Here is a 21,787-nt window from a genome sequence, read left to right as displayed (position 1 = left end):
ACCTATCTCAACTTGCTCCAACCCGTGGGCCAAATATGAGTTTTAACTCAAAACTTATTTTTGGAGGCAAATGTAGTGCGTTGGCTCACCATAAATGTGTATATTTTTTTAGTTTTATATTTATAAATTTATTGAATTCAATGGTTAAAATCTAATATGATCAAATCTAACAGTAAAGAGAAAGATCTAATGACCCAAATTTATATCCAATGGCTAAAATAATTAAAAAAAAAATCTTTCATGTGTTTCATACCCTTTCATAGTGTTCTACAAGTTTCATGGTGTCAGTTTAGTGATTTTTCAATATTTATTAGAATCTAAATATTTTTAGGTTAAAATGTTCATAAAATTAATTTGGATAGTCTACATAATTTTTTTATTTTTATTTTTAAAGTTACTTTAAGAATCTTAAATTCATTATTTAATGATCTCATACTAAAAATTTAAACAGAAGGATTGGAGCAGAAAACATATTTCTAGGTTAAAAATTTTAGGGTTTAACCCAATAGTTGGAGACGGTCTAACAAGGTTCCATTTGTGTTATTTAAGAAATGTGTTTTGATATTTACTAATTTTCAGTTAGGACTTGAGTATGGTTAATTTATGTTTTTCCGTGTTTGGTAACTAATTCTAATGTCAAATGAGTTGATAGGAGCAACAACTAACCCATGTTGACCGAATCCGAAAGGGGAGTAATTTTTGCATGCCCCTCTAAATCTTAGCTCCTGATTCTCCTATTTGTCCAATCCAATGGTTTAGAAACAAATAAAGAATGTGCCGGAGGTGAAAATGACGTGCAAAAATCATTTTCCATACTAAATCGTTGTCATGTTGTGTAGACAGTTTGAGATATAAGGAATGTGAGCACCATCTCCTTTGAAACAACAGGCTTTTGTATTGAGTCCTGCATATATACCAAAGTATATTACTTAACACGAATACAACCTCAATTCAACTCCAATAAACTTCATATGGAAGTATTTATAGAGAACATGATACACGTCTTATTGAATAAGCAAAGGTAAACTTACAAGAACAAGCGAACTTCAGTTCAACTTCAATAAACTTCGCATGGAAGTATTTGTAGAGAACAAGAGATACACGTCTTATTGATTAAGCAAAGGCTAAACCCACAAGAACAAGTGAACCTAAATACGAGAATTTTCCCGTTATTATGTTCCAACACCCCCTTTTAAACTCATGCTTGTGGCGTCATGATTTTGGTGAGAAGAAACCCTACCTTGTGCCTTGGACCAACAAAATCAAACCCCACAATATTCCTTGACCGAAAAATCAAATCCCACGGTGGAAATATTTTCATAATAATATTGAAAATATTCCACTAGATCTATTGGCTTATACTGCATGGGGTGGTCCTTGTCCGTAAGCTCATTTGGTACATATATCTCTCCTTTGTTCCAAAAGAATTGTCCGAACGAGTATCTTACCTTATTTTCCTTCAAAACGACTCTATGCATACAAGATTTTATTCTATCGTTACTCCAAACCTACGCCAAATAAACCACGCATGTAAACAACATCAATAAAATATAGCTATCAAAAGTTTAAGTTAGGTTGTAAAACACACTTCATCTGTCCCTTTGTTCTTGAAACTTACATTGCCTTACACTAGAAGAAAAAAACATGTCAAGGGAAATGAATTTTTGTTTAGACACACATAATGCATTCAAAAGTAGTTCCAATGGCCGCTTGAATTGTACTTTATTTGGTAGGAAGGCTTGGCCCTGATTGTCTTAACGACAAACGATATTGTCGTTAGAAGGAATGTTTTGCCCTGATCATCTTAACGATAAATGATATTGTCGTCAGAAATAGAATGGTTATTTTTGAGGGTGTATGTGTATATATATATATATATATATATATATATATATATATATATATATTCATGTTGTCAGAATTGGTTGACTATTTTTTTATGAGAAGTATGTCCTCCCGATAATGCCTTCACATTTTTGAAGGCTTCGTTAGGAATTGGTCTTCAAAGAATATTTTTAGTGTCTTTTTATTACTTTAGTCAATTTGTGCACTTATGATGTTTTTTTTATTATCATATATAGACTTTTCGGAGGATTTTTTATGGTCAATTGGAAGGAAGCTAAGAAGATGAAGATAGTTGTGTTCAACTTTCATGTTTTTCCATGAGTTTTGCAAATCAATCCCGTGAAAGTTACATTCTCGTCAAAATTGCGCGACTGTGGGAGAATGAAGATTTGAAGGCTTTTCCAAAATTTTCAAGTGTCGTGCCTTATATGCCTATACATAGAGCTACAGGTTTCCTATTTTTCAGAATTTTACATAACTTAAGGTGGAACGATCCCAAATCTGGCATGAAAGATGGATGACGTGTTTTCCTAGTCAAGAAGAGTTCTTTCTTAGTTTGTGTCCAATATCGTTTTGGATTTTGTTTTTCTAGGAGAGTTTTTACCCAACCTTTTAGTGTTTTTTTAGTATAAATATATGTCCTATGATCTCTCTACATGTCACCATACACACAAATTTGTCCAAAGGAGAGATGAGTTAGGAGCACATCACCGTTGTTATTTCGTGTACTATTGTTCTTTTTCATGACTTATTGTTATTATTTACTGTGTGTAACTAAACACCCTTGCTAGGCAATCATGAAACCCTAATATGATGATCTAGTTTTCTTATTTTGCCAATCTTACGATTGCCCTTTGATATGGGATTCTTAATCACCGTGCTTATTAACTTGACGCTTAGCTACCATCTAAATTCTTAATTGAGTTACTTGATGTAAATTAGACTGAATACTATAGCTCATTTGAGGCTTGCTCTTGTGGTTAAGGGTTGTAATTCTTCTAGGGTAAACACCGTATTCTTAGGGTTTGCATGGTTTTCAAGATTTTCACAAAATGTAATGAGTTTCTGTATGTTCATAATCGTACTAAACGTCATAGACAAATTGCATGTAGAGATATACGGGTGAACCTAAATACCATATAGGTAGTTTATGCGTAAGGAAAACTATACAACAACATCAATTGGATTAATCAACGGATAGATAATATAGAAGCTAGGTTGGATTACTAGTGGGGGATATGATGTCGTAGTGCCTTCACATCTTAATTTTCAAATTTCATCATTGTCTTTGTTTAGTTTATCTTTTAATTTCTCTTTTAATTTTAATTTTAATCAATCCTTAAATTCAATTCGTTTGTATAATTAAGTTTGGCGTAATTATTGGTTTAATTGGTTTTAACGCAATTACTGCAAAATCGACCTCATACTTGCATATCTATATACTACTATCGAGTCGTGCACTTACGAGTTAAAATTGGTTTAATTTAATCTATTATTAGGTTAGTTTGAATATACATCAATGATTAATCATATTTTCAGAGAAGCCAACAAGACCGCTTATTGTTTTGCTAATTTGGCACATATATTGCTAACTTCCATCATGTAATAGTTCTTGGGTTATATATAAACTTCTGTTATCCCTCAATTAAAGCTTATTTAATTGACATCTTGTGATGACCATTTTATAATTTTTTTTAACGATCCAAATCATTTATATTTTAATTTATTATTCATAGATTATCCTTTCAAAAAAAAAAAAAGGCAAGTCTAAAACAATTAAGAGATCCAATCGTAGTTAATAAAAAAGACGAATATAGTTCTTCAAAGAAACGCTAAAATGACTATCTTTTAATCCAACGATCAATATGGTTTCGGATTTGGGTAATTTTTGGGAGGAATATCTTTGAGAGAAGGCCTTAATGATAGATGGTTAAATTGTTGAAACACATTGAGAACTAAGCCCTACAAAAGGGATGCCTGAACGACATATCCATGAAGAGAGAGAGAGCTAAAATCCATGAAACTAAAGCAAGATTAATGAAAGGGTGTGTTGACGTACCTGAAGTCCATCACCTGCTAGGAATAATAACGATGAAGGCAGAGGATCATAACCAATCCACTCGTTATCTTTTGAGCGCATCTCAAAACCATACGCATCTTGATGGAGCATGCCAGTAAAACACTTGTCTGTATGATTGGGTTCACCAGTTTCAGTTTCATCTGTCTTGGGTTCATCATCTTTTAGAAGTAAGGTAATGGGTATGGTCGATTGAATGTGATCATCGTGGTATTTCTCTACCTTGTAGTTTTCAAATATCATTTTCGTCACAACTTGATTTAATTCTGTCATCACTTTTGAATACAGATCAGCACTCTCACTGCCCAAGATATAAAGAACAAATTACTATTATTATTACTAGTAAGAACAAGCATAAATGTTTAAGGACAGATTCGCATTAGCTTGTTGACAAAGAAATCAAAAGTGTTGATAACAAAACATATAGCAGTAGGTATCGAGATGTAGAAAAAAACTGCCAAAACTATTGAAATGTGCAGTAATTTATACCGAAACTGGTCATTTCCTTCCGGCCAAAGTTGACGTGTGACGTTCTTGATTTTTTCAGTACTTGAATGAAATGACATGTATTCCCGGGTAGGCAGCCTTGCGTAACCCTCAACTAGAGGTTTTTCCTGAGGAACTTGTGCTTTAATTTCGTCGGGGAAATCAAACAACTCGTTGAATGTCCCAAACATGGTGTCATTAAGCTCCCGAGAAACTTTGTTGGGAAGGACTGCCAGGAAACAGCCAAACTCTTCGAGAGCATTACAAACGTCTCTGCGTACTGAGAACCAAGAATTTGTCCCTGACTTCCAGCAATCCTCTTGGGAGAAATCTACTACTGGAATTTTGGCCGCTGTTTGGGTACTGGAAGCCATCTTTTTCTTCTCACCAGCTAGCTAACTGATAGGTTTTGAGGCTCTACTCTTTAAGGATATATATATATATATATATATATATATATAGATATATATTGAACGGCAAGCTGTATGTTTCTCTCAATTAATTATCAGATAACGGTAAGGGTGTTGGTTCATCGATCACCATCATCTGCGTGTTGTTTACTTCAGCACTATACGTACACTGCTTTTAGAGTCCAAAATGGCGTGCGTGGCGGAGCCAATATATGGGAATCTGGGGGGCTTTGAATTTTTATATGAACCCTGTAGTTTTTATAATAGGTAGACTACTCTATTTGGCAGGAGAAGAACGAATCTTGTTCAGCACACCGGGCGAGGATAAAATGATATTTAAAGATTACAAATATTTTTTCCCATCTGCCTCACCCACCCACCCCCACCCGACACAACACCTCTCCATTTCTCTCCAATAATTCATCCAATTCTGAAACCCTCCTCACCGACCCTTAAACATGCAGTTATCAGATAACGATACGGGTGTTGATCAAAGGGCGTGAGCTTCAAGGCTTTTACCATCATGGCATCATCTGCATGTGTTTGATATATATGGTTGAGCATGCAGGTTTATATTTATAAATATTGCTTTTCTTACCCTTCGAAATGGCTGCAACATATTGCCACTTGCGGTCCATATGCTGCGAGTGACAATGGATTAGATCCCAACAACTTATTGCCACTTCCGGACCAAAATATTGAATCTGTGCCATCTAGATTATTTAGGAAGGTTGAATATTCTTGTGCTCATAGATATGAACTTTGATTTCATCTTCAAAGCTTGCATTGCTTCCCAGGACGCGATAGTGTGATATTCGAGTTCATATGCATAGTATGGAGATGCATGAATAAACAAAAAGGAATCTATCGCCTTCTGGTAATCGTTCAATAGAAGGAGACATCCCTTGGTCCACTTGAAGTTCCATCTTGGAAATCTCTGACTAGAGTAATTGTTGATCAAGTTTGCTTCAACATGAGATGCATCATGGTGATTATAGATATCTATTACTGTTGGCTTTAGTTGGAACCTAAGAGATCGCACACCTATGATAGCTCTAGCAACGTTAACAAGGTGATAATTAGAAATAATTAACTGGTAATTATATTGAATTAATTATCTAGGCTTGTTGGACATGATTTTAATTAAAATAAGCTTTGAGCTTTATTTAATTAAAAGGGGTTTAAGTCATAATCCTAAGTGGGCAAGGGAAACAGGCGTGTCGCATGGACTAAGCTCATGGCGTCAAAACCCTAAAAGGTGCAGCTATGGGGCCTATATATACCCCTTGTGTTTCTCTCATATGTCCCTAATGCTAAGTGCACTCAGTTTTATCCCTTTGAGAAAAGAAAGAAAAATTAAGCCAAACGTACATTTGTGCCGCCTAAACCCTATTGATGAAAGTGAGGGATATTGATGTCCCATTTAAATCAATCACTCCATCATCAGTTACTAGTTTATCAATGAGATACTCTTAGAAACTCAACACTTGGAGAGCTTCCCATGTGTTAACGCTCAAAATTAATAGGTCAACAAAGGCCAATATGGTCAACTGTTGATGGGCTTGGGGCAATGACTTTAAATGATAGACAACGAGATTTAAATGGTTCACCTTTGAAAATGGGGTACGTCTACTATAAGGCTACGTATATATCTGATATGTGTTACAAGAGAAGTGCTTAGTAATAGTGTAATCCTTCTTTCTTTTTTTGAATCCTACTCTTTACAAGAGGTACTTATCCCTCTTATATAGGCCTCCAAAAAGTCCAAAAGTCATGGCCCTCAAGTACTCCACTGCCATGGCATTAAGGGGAGTTTGTTTGCCTTCACTAGCTACTGGACTAGATTGGACTAACTATTAGTCCAATCCCATATTTGTTACCATGCGGGACAAACATTAATGGGATTAGCCTGGACTCGCCCAGACTAATAGGGTCGCTAGAGGTTCTTAGCAAGTCCCCCAAAAAACCATGGGACTAGCTATAAGACCTTGGATTTGTCTCTGCTATGTCCTCTCTCCGGCTAGAAACACCATCAAACCATCAACACTTTCTCCCTCTCTCCTCATCTTGCTCAACTGCAACCACCAGACGACAATCACCAAAAGCTCGACGTCGATCTCAGCGTTCGCACGCGAAAGCATACCAAATGCCCAAGTACCAGTTAGGGTTTTCGTCGGTGGTGGGGAAGAAGCTGAGAAACTTGTGAAATTTAGTAGGAAGTTGTGAAATTTGGTATTTGAATATTGTGATCTGTGAGAAACTTGTAAAATTTGGGCTTTATGTTTTGTGATTCATGAGAAGCAGGAGATGGGGTTTGACGGGAAAAGAGGTAGAGGGAGAAGGAAGAGAGAGGTTTCACAAGAGAGGGAGATAGTTTTAGAATAGGAAAAGACAAAAAAAAAAAAGAATTACTTTTTATTATTCTGCTTGTAGTCCGATACTACACTAAACACATTACTAAGTTAGTCCAGCTTAGTCTATTCTAAATCAATCCAACTTAGTTGCTGAAATTAGTCCAGTTCGAAATTATCTGGTGCAACAAACGCATTCTAAATAAACTAAATACACAACCTAATTTACTGGTTATTCCTCCAACATCGATCTTATTGACAAGTGGAAGCAAAATGATATTCAGGGTTGATTTCAGCACATCGGGCGAGGTTCCAATCATATTTATAGAACCCATGTTGACCAAATCTCAAAGGGGAGTAATTTTTGGATGCCCCTCTAAATTTTGGCTTCCGGGTCTTTTATTTGTTCAATCCAATTGTTAAAAACAAATGAAGATTGTGCGGAAGGTGAATAAAAATATTGCGCAAAAATCATTTCCCATACTACACCGTTGTTATTTTGTGTAGGCAATTTGAGATAAGAGGGAGTTTGAGCTCCATCTTCTCCTTTGAAACAACAGGCTTTTGGATTGATTCCATTTGGAAACATCCACCAACACACCAACACACCAACACCGCACAGCACAGCATAGCAAGAATCATGCATAACAAAGTATACACCACAATTACTTAAGAAGAAGAATTGCTTAGGGTGCTCCTGATAACTATTTGGTTTTTTTTATTTTTTTGGGAATTTTAATCGGCCCTTTAAAATTCTAATGACTCGATATCATCTTACTTTGTTTAGATTCTATTAATTTCGTCAAAGTTGGTGTCCTGGCTTAAAAAAAAAATATGTGGCTTCCAAGTGGAAGTTTAGAAGGGATCCAAATTTCCCTCACATTCAGTCTCATCCTATTTGAACAATTATGATTGAGTTACGTTAGTATTTTGTGTTAACTTCTTTATAGAGAGAAGGAGGAAGATACAAAAACATTTGTCTGGGGCTTAATTTACCATTGAGTTAGAATGACACTCTCAAACCATTCACAACTTGCCATTCGTTAAGCATTATTGTATTAGTATAATTTCTTATTTTCATTTCATATCATAACTAAAAAATTAGTTATGCCAACATCTTTCAGATTTTTAACCATGACAAGTGGTCCAATGAAAAAGTGAGAACAGCAGCTTCTTAAAGAAAATAATGGGAGGTGATGGGTTCGATACTTGGCACGTAGTGAATTTGCTTGATCGTAGCCACAAGTAGGGTGCAACTTCTAACTAGCCTTCTTTGGATCTGAAAGAAGTGGATAACAGTGGTTCGCCGCCTATCCCCCTTTTTAAGAGAAAAAAAAAAGTTAAAAATGTAATGGAAAAGTTAAGGAAACTTTAACGAAAAGCTCCCGGTACTGTTCACTTTAAAAAAAAATAGGTTTATTGACATTTAGTATTACAGTCTAGTAGTATTCTTCTTCACTTTTGAGTGAGAGGCTTAGATTCAATTCTCGCTAAATGCGAATTTAAACCACATCATTGCTAACCCATTGTAAGGGTTAGCCCACTCTCCCACTTTCTTAGCATTGTTAAAGTTATACTACCGACTTTGATGATTACACCACGTATGTCTTTTTACAACATATGTGTAGATTACTACTAGCATACAACGTCCGAATTACAAGGAGAAATGTACTGTAACATTATAATCGTTTAATATTATATTACAAGGTAACATAATTATGGTAAGGTTATAGTTAACAACACATAATGATTTTATTATGGAATGTGATATTAACACATCCCATTTTACTTCTCACACACCTTTTTAATTTTCAACTGTTGGATCAGATGAATTGAAGAAAATCAACAAACAAAAATTATCAAGGGATATGTGAGAAGTAAAATGAGATGTGTGGATAGCACATCCCTTTTATTATTAGTATGACCAAGTTGCTCATTATGTTGTAGACGTCCTTTACACTGTCAAGGTAGATTATTATACTTAAAACGTGATTAAATTACAATACCAACGTTGATGATTATTATATCATGGACGTCATATTATAGTATAGATGTAAGTTAATACTAGGAGGTGTCATGAAATTACACAATATTATAGTGGTGTTACAACATGATGTTAACATTCAATGTCTGAATTACAATAGTAGGATTACACTATAATCGTTCATATTTATACTCTAAGTATGCATAATTATAGTAATGTAATTTTTTTTAGTAGAACAATATATTTTACACTAGGGGAGATGAGAGTTCAGAAGCCACACAATACGGTTCAGAAGCCCAACCTAATTTGGCATCGAATCGTCATCTACGAGATTCGGACCAAAGATCTCTCACTTACAAGTGAACAGGAATACCACCAGATCATGATATGAGTGACAATTATAGTAATGTAATTAATTATGTAAAATGACATTGGTATTAAATGGTACTGGTTCCCTTCGTTATTATATGAGAAATTGGAGCAATAACTCTTGAATTTTGGTCCAATTGGAGCTTTGGTCAATGAATTAAAAATCTGTGAGTATTAGTCATGATTTTATTATATGGAGATTATATTTACACATCTTAAATTATTTTTTCTATATCCTTTTAATTTTTAATATTTTTCTATCAAGTGTTAATGGTGTGTAGAAAATATTAAAAAATTAAAAAAATGTGAAAAAAGTAATTTGGGATGCGTAAATATAATCACTCTTTATTATAATGTGTAGCAGTGACCCTTTTAGCTAACTTCATTAGAACTTTCATTCATTTTTTGTCCTTTTAAACCTCTTTATTTTGGATGAAAGTTCTACCATAGTTAGCCAAAAGAATAATTGCTCCACGTTATAACAAATTCCGGGATCAATACTAACAAATATTTAGTTTCAAAGATCAAAACATTAATTGAATTAATTGAGCTAAAATTCAGACCATTACTCAATTACCTTTTGTATGACATTTTAGTGACGTAATTTTTAAGTAACCATACTGGAAATTTTCGTTAAAATTCTGCTTATTATATCGTAATATATCGAGACGAAAAGAACAAGGGAACCAAACACTGTAAATTTGGAGGGGACGATTTGAGAACCAGAGAAGAGGAGGAAGATGAAGAAGAGGACAGTGTACGCTTGGGGAGTAGCCATTCTTTGCTTTGTGGTGTTGATGATCGTCACTCCTGCCATCCCCCAGTCTCAGGCTTACCACGATTTCGCTGACCAACGCGAGTTTTTCGGTATCTCTCTCTCTCAATTTAGTTATACACACACACACACACACACTGCAGTGTTCGTGCTCTGTATCTCTAACCATTTGTGATTTCATAGACTAGCTCGTTCTGAGATTGGAAATTGAATGTTAATTTTGCCCCTTTTTGTAATCAGAAGAGGGTTTTGTTTAGGGTATTGTGGAGGCAATCAAAGTTTGGTTGAGATTGAAATTAGTTTGTGGAAGTAGATGGGTTTCTGATAAAGTACTCTAATTAGTGAAATATTTAGTTGGTAAAGATTCACAATTTCATTTTTTGTTTAAATTTTCTGATTAGCGAATTGTAGTTATTTTGTAAATATATGGTAATGGAAAAATTAGAATTTTCAATCCGTGCTTATGTCGTAATGAAGGCTGGAAATTGCAAGGCAGTGACTAAGCTAAGCGGTGCATAATGGATCACGGCTTTTAGGATTAAATCATAACATGTATGACTATGAGCAAAGTCATGAACCTGTAGTTAGTGCAGAAAAGAAATTCGTGAGAGATGACTGAAAATTGGGCTTTGTTAGTAATTTTTCTTTCCCCGTTTCAAATTCAGACTGATTTTCTAGGTTGATTTGATAAGGTTTTAGTCAACAGCTCAGAGTCAAACTGAAATGTTGATTATGATTCATACTTCGAATTTGATAGTAATTTGAATTTGTAATAGAGTTTTGTTATTTTTAAGGTGCGTTTGGTTCTACTGTGATTCAGTGGGTTGTGTGCGAAAGAAAGATTTTAGCATAACTGATACTAAACACACTACTTTAACTTATGAACTCATGACCTTGTGGTACGCTTACGATTCACTTGGGTGTTGGCAAACGTACTGTTTAACTTATTCTAGGATATGTTAAGTCTCACCATTCTTTAAGCTTGATCATTATTTAATGCCTTTGATCTTTTTTCTCCATTGTACTCAAACTGAGATCTTCATTTCATTTCCAGGTATTCCAAATACACTTAATGTGGTTTCAAATTTTCCTTTTCTTGTTATTGGTCTCATTGGTCTTTTCCTCTGCTATTACAAGGATTATTTCAAGTTCAGGTACTGTGGTTCTTTAATTTGGGCAAATTACAATGCCTTGAATGGAGTAAAAGCTTTATTGTACAATCGGTGATAATTTTTTTGTTGTTTTAAAAATAGCTTGCGAGGAGAGCTTTGGGGTTGGACATGCTTTTACATCGGCGTAGCTGCTGTTGGAATTGGATCATCATACTATCACCTGAAGCCAAATGATGCCCGTCTAGTGTGGGACCGCTTGCCAGTGAGTTTGGTTTTGCAATGGAATACAGCTGTTATATAGTATCAACTAATTTTTTCATTTTTTGATCAGTGAATATCAACTGCTGCTAAGATGTCATATTTTACATCGATTAAAATTATATTTTTTCTTCATGACAACTGTAGATGACAATTGCATTCACATCGATCATTGCAATCTTTATCATTGAAAGGATTGATGAGTGGAAGGGAACAATTTCCATCATACCTCTACTTTTGGCGGGTGTAATCAGCATATTGTATTGGAGGCAAGCACCATGCTTAATTTCCTTTGGTGATAATGATTACTTTTTCTTGAGCTCTATTTCTATTGTTGTCACCTGGATTCCTTCATTTTATGTACTGAAGTATACTTTCTGGAGTATGGCTAGTTTTCCGTACGAAATGAGTTTGGCTTTTGTATGCTGTTTTATTGGCACGCAGTGAAATTGGGACTGTATAGTTATGAGAGAAATAGGCTCTTGGTACTTATATCACTTTTCGACTTAGGCTGAATACAGACATATTTGGGAGTCTATGGTGTACCCTTATATCAAAAATAAATTCCGTAATTTCCTTCCACAGGTTCTTTGATGACCTCCGTCCATATGCTATGGTCCAGTTTCTTCCTTGCATTGCCATTCCTCTGATGGCTATCTTGTTGCCCCCAATGTACACTCATTCCACATATTGGCTTTGGGCAGCAGGTTTGTTTCTATGTTCCTTTGTGATTTTCTAAAATTTTGTACCGTTTTTACTGTGTTAGTTATGAAATCTTCCCGTTATTGCAGGATTTTATCTTTTAGCTAAGGTGGAAGAAGCTGCTGATAAAGTGATCTACGATTGGACTCATCATATTGTCAGCGGGCACACCCTTAAGCATTTGTGCGCTGCAATGGTTCCTGTATTCTTGACACTTATGCTTGCAAAGAGGACTGTTGAACCAGAGAGGTATGTCTTATTATCCCTTTTAAGTTAAATAAATTTTTGTTTCATGTATTGATACATGAGATGTCGTAAAAGTAAGCATCATGATGGAATTGGTTGAACTTTTCCGCATCTGTTTAGCTTGGATGCACATTCTACATACATGTGCATATTAAATTTATAAAAGTGACTATATCATGCTTAGATGCTTCCACATCTACGATATTTATTTGCCTTCCCTGTTACACACTCGTTACTGGTGCATATGGCCTGATGTCATCTCTGGTTTTTTGTATTTATGGAGTTGAACACCGCCATGGGATGGTTCAAACAAATCATTCTTTCAAATTTACTGAAAATTGATAGTGCCTTAATTGGCTAGTCAAATCTGTCGTTAAAACATGCCTTTCTGCTAGATTGGTCTGATATATTTGGGAGAACCAGACATAAATGTACAATATGTTTACTTATATTTTCAGCAGATGCAGTTTCTTTTTTGTTTTCTGTTTTGTTTTCCGAGTATTGTTCCGTCAGGGTTGATTCTATTTGAACCTGCAAAGGAAATGTTCAGATAGCCCCAAACACCATACGTTCATTTAAAGACCTACCTGGTTATGTACTCATTTGATTTGACCCGTGTAAAAGTTTACTAACATGAGACAATGTGCAGGCAAAGTTTGCTCCAGGTTTGGAAGATTTCCTGGACTAATTTTAGGAAGAAAGATGGCACGGTGGAGAGTGATGGCACTGTGGAGAGTTACACGTGTACCTACTCAACAGTTCCTGTTGAGGAGTCACGATAATCTTGGTTTCCGATTCCTATTTCATTACGTAGAAGATAGCTTTTCACCTGTATTTGGACAGAACACAAGAAAGAAAAAGAAAACACAGCCGCACACTGACCTGCTTGTTGGCGACACTCAACATGTAAAAACGATAATTGTAAGTTTGCTTCAAAGTAACAAAGGTATCGACACTTCTCATATAGTATATATAGAATTGGATAATCATACCTAGTGATTTCCGCTGTGTTCATAGTGAATGTTCTGGTTTCCTGTGGTTCATGATCAATGTTTGCTATCTTTGCATCGTGTTTTCTGTTTACATGGATGAAGGTTTTTGTTCGGAACATGTCGTGTTTATAAGCCGGGCGGTTTTTGTTCGGAATGTGTCGTGTTTATAAGCCGGGTTTACGTTCAGATGTGTGCGCGCATGACCAAAATGTTTTCGCACTAAGCAATGCTTGTTTTACCATCACTTGTCTCTGGTGCTGTGCCTCCACAGCCGACAAGAATTTGGTGGTTCAGGAACTTCGGTTCGGTTTGGTAACTTCAGTTCAGTTCGATTGTGGCACCTCTAGTGGTTATGTTGCCAAACAAATTGTTAATTAATAGGAGAGATTTTTCAGTGTGCTCGAAACATGGAATGATATGTCACATGTTAGGAGGGAAACATGGAAAAAATTTCCTTCAATTGTTTGATGTCATACATGGTGTGTACTACCTCATGTTCTGGATACACTGAAAATTTTCTAATCAATGAAGCTAAAGATTTTCAGGCAGAATAAAAAGATATTAACCAAAATTTCATCCGAATTCCCAAAAATACAACACTTTTTGTCATACGTACTTTCATTCTGTAACTTCAAATTTACATTATGAAAAATGCAACACTCTTTGTCACGTGACATTTCATTCTTTAAATTTGCATTCGCCTCATAAATTTCTTTTTTTCTAAGTAGCCGGTTGATAATTATTTTATCTTTATGGTGTATCAAAATTCAATGGTTATAAAACGATATCTAATTTTTTGTTTTTCTGGTTGGAAATGTAAAACAGTTGTTCATCAAACGGGCCCATTAAAAAAAAAAAAAAAAAAAAAAAAAAACAAGAATTTTCAAGTATCCGAAGGAGCGGGAAATATTCAGTTCCATTTCCGCTTTCTATCCCTTGAGCCTTTTCTTCCGTCGCCACTCGCCGCCAGTACCAAGTTTGTGAAAGATTTAGGGAGGGAAAGAAATGTCGAAGTTTGAGTACCCGAAGCTTACTCGCTCCGACATCGTCACAATCCTCGCCGACGCTCACATCGTCGCTATTTCCGACCGCGATCTCGTCAACCCCAACCCTGATTTCGTCGCCGACCTCTACACCCGCATCCTCGTCTCCCTCGACTTCTTCCACGAGTACTTCTCTCTCCTTATACCCTCAATTTCCCGCTAATTTTTCCACTCCGTTAGAAATTCAAATCCCTAATTTTCGTGTTTTTAAATTTCAATGGGTATATGGGGATTTGCATTTTCCAGTAATTTTTCGTATTTTCAGTAGTTAAAGAGATGGGTTTGGACCCGGTTTGATTCATGTTCGAAGCATAATCGATTATGTTTAAGAGCCGTTTGATAACCATTTTGTTTTCAATTTTTAATTTTTATTTTAAATTGTGAACTCGTTTGGTAACTAACAAAATGAATCAAACAGCAGCTTATTTTTTTTCAAAATTTTATATTTGGTACTGGAGAAGCGAGAGTCTGAGCTTCAAACCTTCATGGGGTTTCTGATTTATGCAGGGAAGATTTTGGGCAGGTTGAGTTTTCGGCCTTGGAGCAGCTCGAGAACCCTGATTTTCACATGGACTCGGCCCGGACCATGAAGCTATACAACAGAATCAAGGAAGTGGTGGCTTTAGTAGATTGTCCGAAGAGATTTACCTTAAAAGATCTCGTAAAACCTGAGACGGATCGGACTGAATATTTTGTCAGTGCACTTCTCAATTTCTCTCTTCACAGGTAAGATTTGGTGTCGTTAGTTATTCGTTTCAAGCAAGCACAAATCAAGCTTCTCCTGAAGGACAATAGTTCTTCCCATTTCGAACATAATGGAAAAGAGAACATGTTTCACATATGAAAAGCTCAACTGTCTGGTTTAAATATTTCTATCATAATTGCTTCTCACACATGATAGCTGTTTATGTTACATATCAGAGAGACAAAAATGAATATCCTTACCCAAGTCGTGGATCAATTAACTGACATTGATGAGCGACGCAAAGGATGGGAGGATAAGATTTCCCAGGTAACTTTAATATAAAAAAAGGTTCCTTTAATAAACTAAAAGGTTTAATGTCGAAGATGTGTCAATTTCACTAGATTTTTGTGTTGTAGTTCAATGCAGAGATTGCGGACTACAATGAAGCAAGAGAAAAGGAGTTGCCTCTTGTTCAAGAGGTAGATGCAAAAGTTAAAGAATTGCACCAAACCGTTTCAGGCCTTAACAATCAGCAAAAGTCACTGAGAACTTCTCGTCAGAAGTTGAAGGAGAAGATTGGAGAAATAGAGGAAAAGGTTAGATTATTGACTGCTTGGCTAACTCGTATATGCTCTAAATAACATAAAAATACACAAATAAAGTTTAAACCCTGGTAGTTTAGCTTTTGAAATTGCTGCAGATTAAGTAATTGGTAGTGTTGAATTGTTAAGAATTTGACAAGAAGCATATTTAAGAGGTGAGTTATTTTGTTATGAAGATTCACAGGCAGGCATTAAAAGAACTATAAAGTAAAGTGTGAGATTAGAATAAAATTACTCGGGTCCTCTTTACTCTTTGTGACATCCACCAAACGTAAATTAATGATCTTCCACTCTGGTGTTTGTTAGGCTGGGTTTCTTATTCTTGATGGGGCCCTTTATTTGACTGAAATTGGGCATACTATTTGTCTGATTTAACTGCAACTGTTTCCATTGTCCGTGGGTGCGTGTGCATGTGGTTGCTCCCCAAAACTCTAACCTTATGTATGTAGGAGGGAGAGTAGATCAATCCTTCCGAAGTGTTAGGATTGAAGAAGGGATACAACAGAAATGTTTTAAAACTTCCTTTTAAAGTACAACTACTCCCACTGCTTATTTTCTTTTCTTCAGTTGAACATGGTATCAAGTCTCTAACATTGTCAGAGATTATTCTTTATTTGTAAATGTTTCCTCATTTAATAAAATTCTTTTTCTCTTAAATGATGCCATGTTAAATTTTGATTTATTGTGATCAACTCTTTATGCAGATGTATTTAATTATAAATGTATGTAATCATTCTTCTGGTTTGTTCCTTTTACTACAGGTTTCGAGTGCAGAGTTTTCCTTGGTACAAAGTGTCCAAGAAAATGCAAATTTGCGCTCAAGAATTGTTCAGTCACCAGATAAATTGCAGGTATCTTCGCTTCAAGTTCTATTTTCTGAATGACATTTCACCAAATAGTATTACCACATTCCTGTTGATTGCATCCCTACTCTAGGTGTTACAAGGCTCATGAAGTTTTTCTAGTTTTATTTGCTGTAGTTAAGCAATTTGCAGATTTTATATGGTCATGCTTTGGAGATCCATATGACAACCTTAACTTGCTACTGACCATGATAGGCAATGCAATAATTTGAGATAAGATTATTAAGTAATTTTTGCTACCTTTGCCTTATTCCATTGCAAAAATATTGGCAAGTAGTACAACATAGAGTAACTTTTTCTTCAAGATAAACCTTGCAAGGCCTTACAAGAAGTTGGGCCACTCCACCATTGCCTATCGTTTTTAGTGTGGAGCCTCAATTTCCTTCACACTACTATATTTCACAGCTCGCCATGGAATCATTTTGGAAGAATTGTTGTAATCAGAATATTTATAATACCTGCACGAATTGGATTGCCATTCGATTACAATTCTACAAAAACTGCTAATAACAAATAAATCGTTGTACCCTTTCGACTCCCTTATAGCCCTGTTCTCCTTTCACTTTCTAACTTGAAATTTTTCGTAAGTATTTGTTGTGTTACCTGTTTACCTATGATACTCGATTTCATCTTATGGGTTTTCCTAACGAGGGTTTAAAATTACTTGTTTCTGTACCTTACTAGGTAAAATTAAGGCTATTATTTTGCCAATGGTGGTCAATGTTTCTTTACTTTTCTTTCATTGATTGCTCACCAGAGTTTTGCTCGTTTTGCAACTAAAAGAAATGATTTGTTTTTTGGGCTCACAGAGGGCTTTAGAAGAGAAGAAATCAGTTCGTGAGGAGGCGAAAAATGCTGAAAGGTCAGCGAAGCAATCTTTTGAGGAGAAGACCGCTGTTGATGAGGTTTATGCAAAGGTAATCTATTATGAAATGCAAAGTTAATTTTTTGTTACAATTCTTCATTCTGTCCTTTTATTTGTTGATCCAATTCTGTAAAGTTATAAACACTGTTTTATCTGTATCTACCAAAAGTTGTATCCTGATGATATCTTGCATATCCAGAAATGTTATAATCTTTGAATGTAGGTAGGTATTCAACATTTTTTGTCAGAAATGACTATTGATTACAAAAGATTTACGCTTTGAAATTAAAGATAAAATTGTATGCGTGGTGATCAATAGCTCCAATCATTAACAACTTCGAGGAAATGCTTACGTGATTGCATCTTTTCTCAATCCAGCATATAAAAATACAAACAGCCACTATTTTAGATGAATCTACAAATAGTATGCTATTGATCTCTGGCACCCAGTCTTGATCCATATATGATGCAATATGTCCTGATACGATTTGCTGAAAATAGATGATCACGAAGATGCAATTTAAACAATTAGTAAGTTGATGGAAGCAATACAAAAACTGAAAATTACATGTTAAAAAATAATTTGTAATTTAGTAATTGCTGATGTGTGTGCATGCCAGAAATATATCAAAAAACATGTGTTCGGCATCCATGAAAGGATATACTTTAGTATAATATAACATTGTAAAGTTTTATTGGTCAGGTCTCTAAGAAATTGTCAAAGCACTTGGCCCAAATGCAGGCTATACAGGAACAGGTATGAATACCTTAATTTTGTATCCTTTAATGATCTTCGTAATGTGAAGTCCTTGTTGTAGAGTGTCTTCTATTCATGAGAGAAAACATTCTTTGTGATAAAGGAGTTTCATTGTCGACATTCTTATTCATGCAGTGCAAGTGGCATTGCTTTAAATTTATTCTTTCAAAACGTTCAATTGTTTAAATATTAGGTCAATTCTGCTAAATCAGTCGACAGAGACGTTAAAGCTGTAAAAGCTAAACTAAGTGATGATGGAGTTGTAAGCAAGTCTCTTCAGGCCAAACTGGTTGAACGGGAGGGAAAAGGTAGATTCACAAAACTATGTTGAATCTCTTTCTAACATACCGATAGGACTTTTATCAAAAGAAAAAAATGGAGATAGTGATAAATGTTGGGATAAATTGATAGCGGTTCTACAAAGTTCAGAACTCTTTTTGTCTTTCTCCAGTGGAACAGTTGAATGAATTAAAAAAGCAGCTAGAAAGAGAGAGAGATGTAAAGTTTGAGGAGGCTTCTAAAGATTTGAATAATGCGGAGCTGGAGGTGGAATCTAGGAGGCGTGATCTAGAAGCAAGGCAAAAAGCTGTTGAAGCTGCAGTGGAAGAGGTATTTTCTGTGTTGTAGATTATAAATAGCGAGCTACTCTCATTCAATCTGTTGTACAAATTGATATTTAACCTTTGCAATTGGTAGGTGGATTCTATCACTTCAAAAACAGCATCGATAAAAGAAGCTGGAGCAGCTGATCAGAAAGAATTAGCTCGTAAATGTGAGGAGATCATGAAAGAGGTACCCTACCATGCCACTCATTGGTTCCCTTCTGTGCTCGGCTGGCTTTAGGATTACTGAATTGTATTTTCCTCCACCCTGAAACATTGTTTCCTTTCCTTGCAGTTCCACCAGTACCAGAACTCAATTAGGGTCCTGCTGCTGGGGAGCCAATAGTTCGTTGAGCACGCAGCAGGTTCTTTTGGATTTTGTTGGCCGGTTTGACTACAGAAAGTAAGCGTCGTGCATCTCTAAACAAATGAGCTGCAGAAAGTCAAGGTATATATTTTCCAGTTGTGTTTGGTTTGCATGTATATTTTCCAGGGACGTACTTTGTGTTTGTAATGGGTGTAATTGTTTAGGAAGGCACAGAAATGAACAATACTTCGGTGCATTCCCAGTAGCATCTCCTTGTCTCCACTCCAGTTGTGATTAACGAATGTTCACCATGCACGTCATACTCAGAATTGATAATTTCCTGAACCCCAATATAAAGATCATCTTTGTAAAAATATTAATCAATTTGGAGATCGTTTGGTAATTTGAGCATGTAAACGTTGGTTTTGGGAACAACTAAATAATCTCCAATTTGGTTGCTTCTTGTGTAGATGTTTTTTAAAGAGAATTACTCCAAAGTGGTCATTACAACCTCTTTTCTTTTTAGAACGATTAAGTGCGTGATGACTTTTTTGTAGTGTGTATAGTGAGATAGTGATCAAGAGCATCTCCGATAGGATATCCTACTTTAGGAACTCTACCACCACTCTTGAGGACTTTTTTAGGGGCTTCAAGGGATATTCAGATCCCTCAAAGAATATTGTCTCTAATAAAAGATTACTATAGTAGAATTCTTCAATATAGGGACTAAAATATTAAAAAATTATTGGTAATTTTGCAGTCGTTGATCGAAATGGTAAAAAACAAAAAACAACCAAAAAGCTATTAGGAGAGTTGATTTTTCCATCAATAAACAAAAGAAAAGGCAGCGGGACTCGCTCCTGATGTTGCGCCAGGGAGTAAGAATTATTCGCATGTGTTGGGTTGGAAAGGATCCTCTTCATATTCTTTTCATCAAATCCATCCAATTCTAAAATCTAGATTTTTAAAATTTGATCTAACGATTACAGTTATTATAATTTTTAAAAAAACTTCCTATTTATAGTCGTTTGATTAAATTTTAAGAGTCTGAATTTAGGGATTATGTGGATTTAGTGGAAGGAACATAGAGTGAGGATCCCTTTCCTGTTGGGTTTATACAGTGGTAGGGACAATTCTTGGAAGAACATTGGAGAGCCCTAAGACCAATGCTAGGTCAGTTGCTCCCCCAATCACCAGTTTAATTTGTTGACACGTGGCTGCCTTTTTCTTTTTCGGAATTAATTGAACAAAAATACTATTTTTACTATCACTCGTATCATTTCTTTAATAAAGATGTGGTCTACATGTGTTGACGGACCCTACTTATATTAGAGAGATGATACAAATATGTGGTAAGCATAACATCACTCCTAATTGAACGGTGCAACAATCATTATTTTGTTTTACCTATAACGAAAAACCCTAAAAAGACCTAGAATGATGTTTGATAAACAATCTCAGAATTGAAATTCTAATGCAACTATAATATTATGGGTAATATTAGAGAGACAAAATTTGTGGACTAAATTTTGTAAACTAGATGACATGAAAATTGAAGATTGGATTATTACTTGGTGTTCATTAACGTGCTTCTTTTTTATTGGTGACAAGTCGTTTAGTTTGCAAATTTAGTTACCTAACATTATTATTCTTCAACTTAACATTTGTCACAAAAGCAATGTTGGTCTAATGCTATTAGGATGCTTTAGGAGTCGACCGACTGGAGGGAGAGGTCATTGGAGGGGTTGCGATTTAAAAGAAAGAGATTAATGTCTTGATCCTCTTCAATTTATTTGATTCGATGACAAAAAATTGAAAGGGGTGTGTGGATAGCACCAAAGAGCAACAAAAACCAGGTATATGCCATGTCACTATCTCAGTAGTAAATATGTATGTCAGGTGATATAAATCAATGCAAAAGTGATATGCCAGCCGGAGTCACCTAACGTGACTTGTACAACACTAAACCTGCACAGGAGTCGGAACCACCTAATGTGGTCTGTATGACAGGTTGGGTGTAAATAAGTACGCTCAAGTGCTATGATCACTTGAAGGCTGTGCGACGAATCATAGGTCACCTACGAGTTGGAACCACCTAATGTGGTCTGTACAATAAGTTGGCACCTGACTTGGATCCAAGCTGAGCGTGCGGTGCGGGAGGTGATCGATCACGTGAAGGCTAGGCCCTGGCCACGGTGGAGCACTAATACCGGGGTGCAGGACAATGAGTTCTATGTGCATCAACTCATAATCAACTACCGTGCAACTATACCGTCAATATACACTCACCTAAACTTACATGGGCCTCCGCAACATCATGCTATATTATGCAAAGCTATACTAATGCATATGCTAAAATGTAAAGCAAACATGACATGGCATTTTAAACGAAGTTCCATTTAAAACAGTTTCTGGGAAACACACACACACACACACACATATATATATAAACCAAA

The 21,787-nt window shown here is 35.6% G+C and overlaps 3 protein-coding genes across 3 annotated transcripts; 2 read left to right on the top strand and 1 right to left on the bottom strand.

The window, feature by feature from the left end:
- Positions 1-1,262: 1,262 nt before the first annotated feature.
- LOC137717282 (probable 2-oxoglutarate-dependent dioxygenase AOP1) lies at positions 1,263-4,782 on the bottom strand. Its single transcript, XM_068456591.1, has 3 exons — positions 4,412-4,782; positions 3,905-4,223; positions 1,263-1,508 (listed from the first exon to the last, which is right to left on the bottom strand). Exons 1-3 carry the CDS (start codon positions 4,780-4,782, stop codon positions 1,263-1,265), a joined length of 936 nt encoding a protein of 311 aa, XP_068312692.1.
- Positions 4,783-10,195: 5,413 nt separating this feature from the next.
- LOC137718191 (uncharacterized) lies at positions 10,196-13,614 on the top strand. The gene is made up of 7 exons (XM_068457690.1): positions 10,196-10,389; positions 11,352-11,451; positions 11,551-11,671; positions 11,815-11,936; positions 12,253-12,374; positions 12,459-12,618; positions 13,265-13,614. The coding sequence occupies exons 1-7, from the start codon at positions 10,263-10,265 to the stop codon at positions 13,395-13,397; spliced, it is 885 nt and encodes a 294-aa protein (XP_068313791.1). The 5' UTR covers positions 10,196-10,262; the 3' UTR covers positions 13,398-13,614.
- An 846-nt stretch (positions 13,615-14,460) lies between these two features.
- Positions 14,461-19,826, top strand: LOC137718675 (kinetochore protein NUF2 homolog). Its single transcript, XM_068458224.1, has 11 exons — positions 14,461-14,776; positions 15,158-15,376; positions 15,572-15,662; positions 15,752-15,931; positions 16,699-16,788; positions 17,610-17,717; positions 18,369-18,422; positions 18,616-18,730; positions 18,874-19,031; positions 19,119-19,214; positions 19,320-19,826. Exons 1-11 carry the CDS (start codon positions 14,613-14,615, stop codon positions 19,368-19,370), a joined length of 1,326 nt encoding a protein of 441 aa, XP_068314325.1. The 5' UTR covers positions 14,461-14,612; the 3' UTR covers positions 19,371-19,826.
- Positions 19,827-21,787: the final 1,961 nt, after the last annotated feature.

Source organism: Pyrus communis, chromosome 15 (assembly GCF_963583255.1).
Source record: "Pyrus communis chromosome 15, drPyrComm1.1, whole genome shotgun sequence".
Classification (NCBI taxonomy): Eukaryota; Viridiplantae; Streptophyta; class Magnoliopsida; order Rosales; family Rosaceae; genus Pyrus; species Pyrus communis.
Note: the sequence above shows the minus strand (reverse complement) of the source record. Positions and strands in the feature narration are given on the sequence as shown.

Bases quoted from the DNA above. Each gene is read 5' to 3' on its own strand.
- LOC137717282 (XM_068456591.1), bottom strand. From the start codon at position 4,782: ATGGCTTCCAGTACCCAAACAGCGGCCAAAATTCCAGTAGTAGATTTC. The intron at 4,224-4,411 runs GTATAAATTACT...TATCTTGGGCAG, and splicing joins GAAGGAAATGACCAGTTTCG to TGAGAGTGCTGATCTGTATT. The intron at 1,509-3,904 runs GTACGTCAACAC...TATTTGGCGTAG, and splicing joins TAGCAGGTGATGGACTTCAG to GTTTGGAGTAACGATAGAAT.
- LOC137718191 (XM_068457690.1), top strand. From the start codon at position 10,263: ATGAAGAAGAGGACAGTGTACGCTTGGGGAGTAGCCATTCTTTGCTTT. The intron at 11,937-12,252 runs GCAAGCACCATG...TTCCTTCCACAG, and splicing joins ATCAGCATATTGTATTGGAG to GTTCTTTGATGACCTCCGTC. The intron at 12,619-13,264 runs GTATGTCTTATT...GACAATGTGCAG, and splicing joins AGGACTGTTGAACCAGAGAG to GCAAAGTTTGCTCCAGGTTT.
- LOC137718675 (XM_068458224.1), top strand. From the start codon at position 14,613: ATGTCGAAGTTTGAGTACCCGAAGCTTACTCGCTCCGACATCGTCACA. The intron at 14,777-15,157 runs GTACTTCTCTCT...TGATTTATGCAG, and splicing joins TCCCTCGACTTCTTCCACGA to GGAAGATTTTGGGCAGGTTG. The intron at 15,663-15,751 runs GTAACTTTAATA...TTTGTGTTGTAG, and splicing joins GGGAGGATAAGATTTCCCAG to TTCAATGCAGAGATTGCGGA.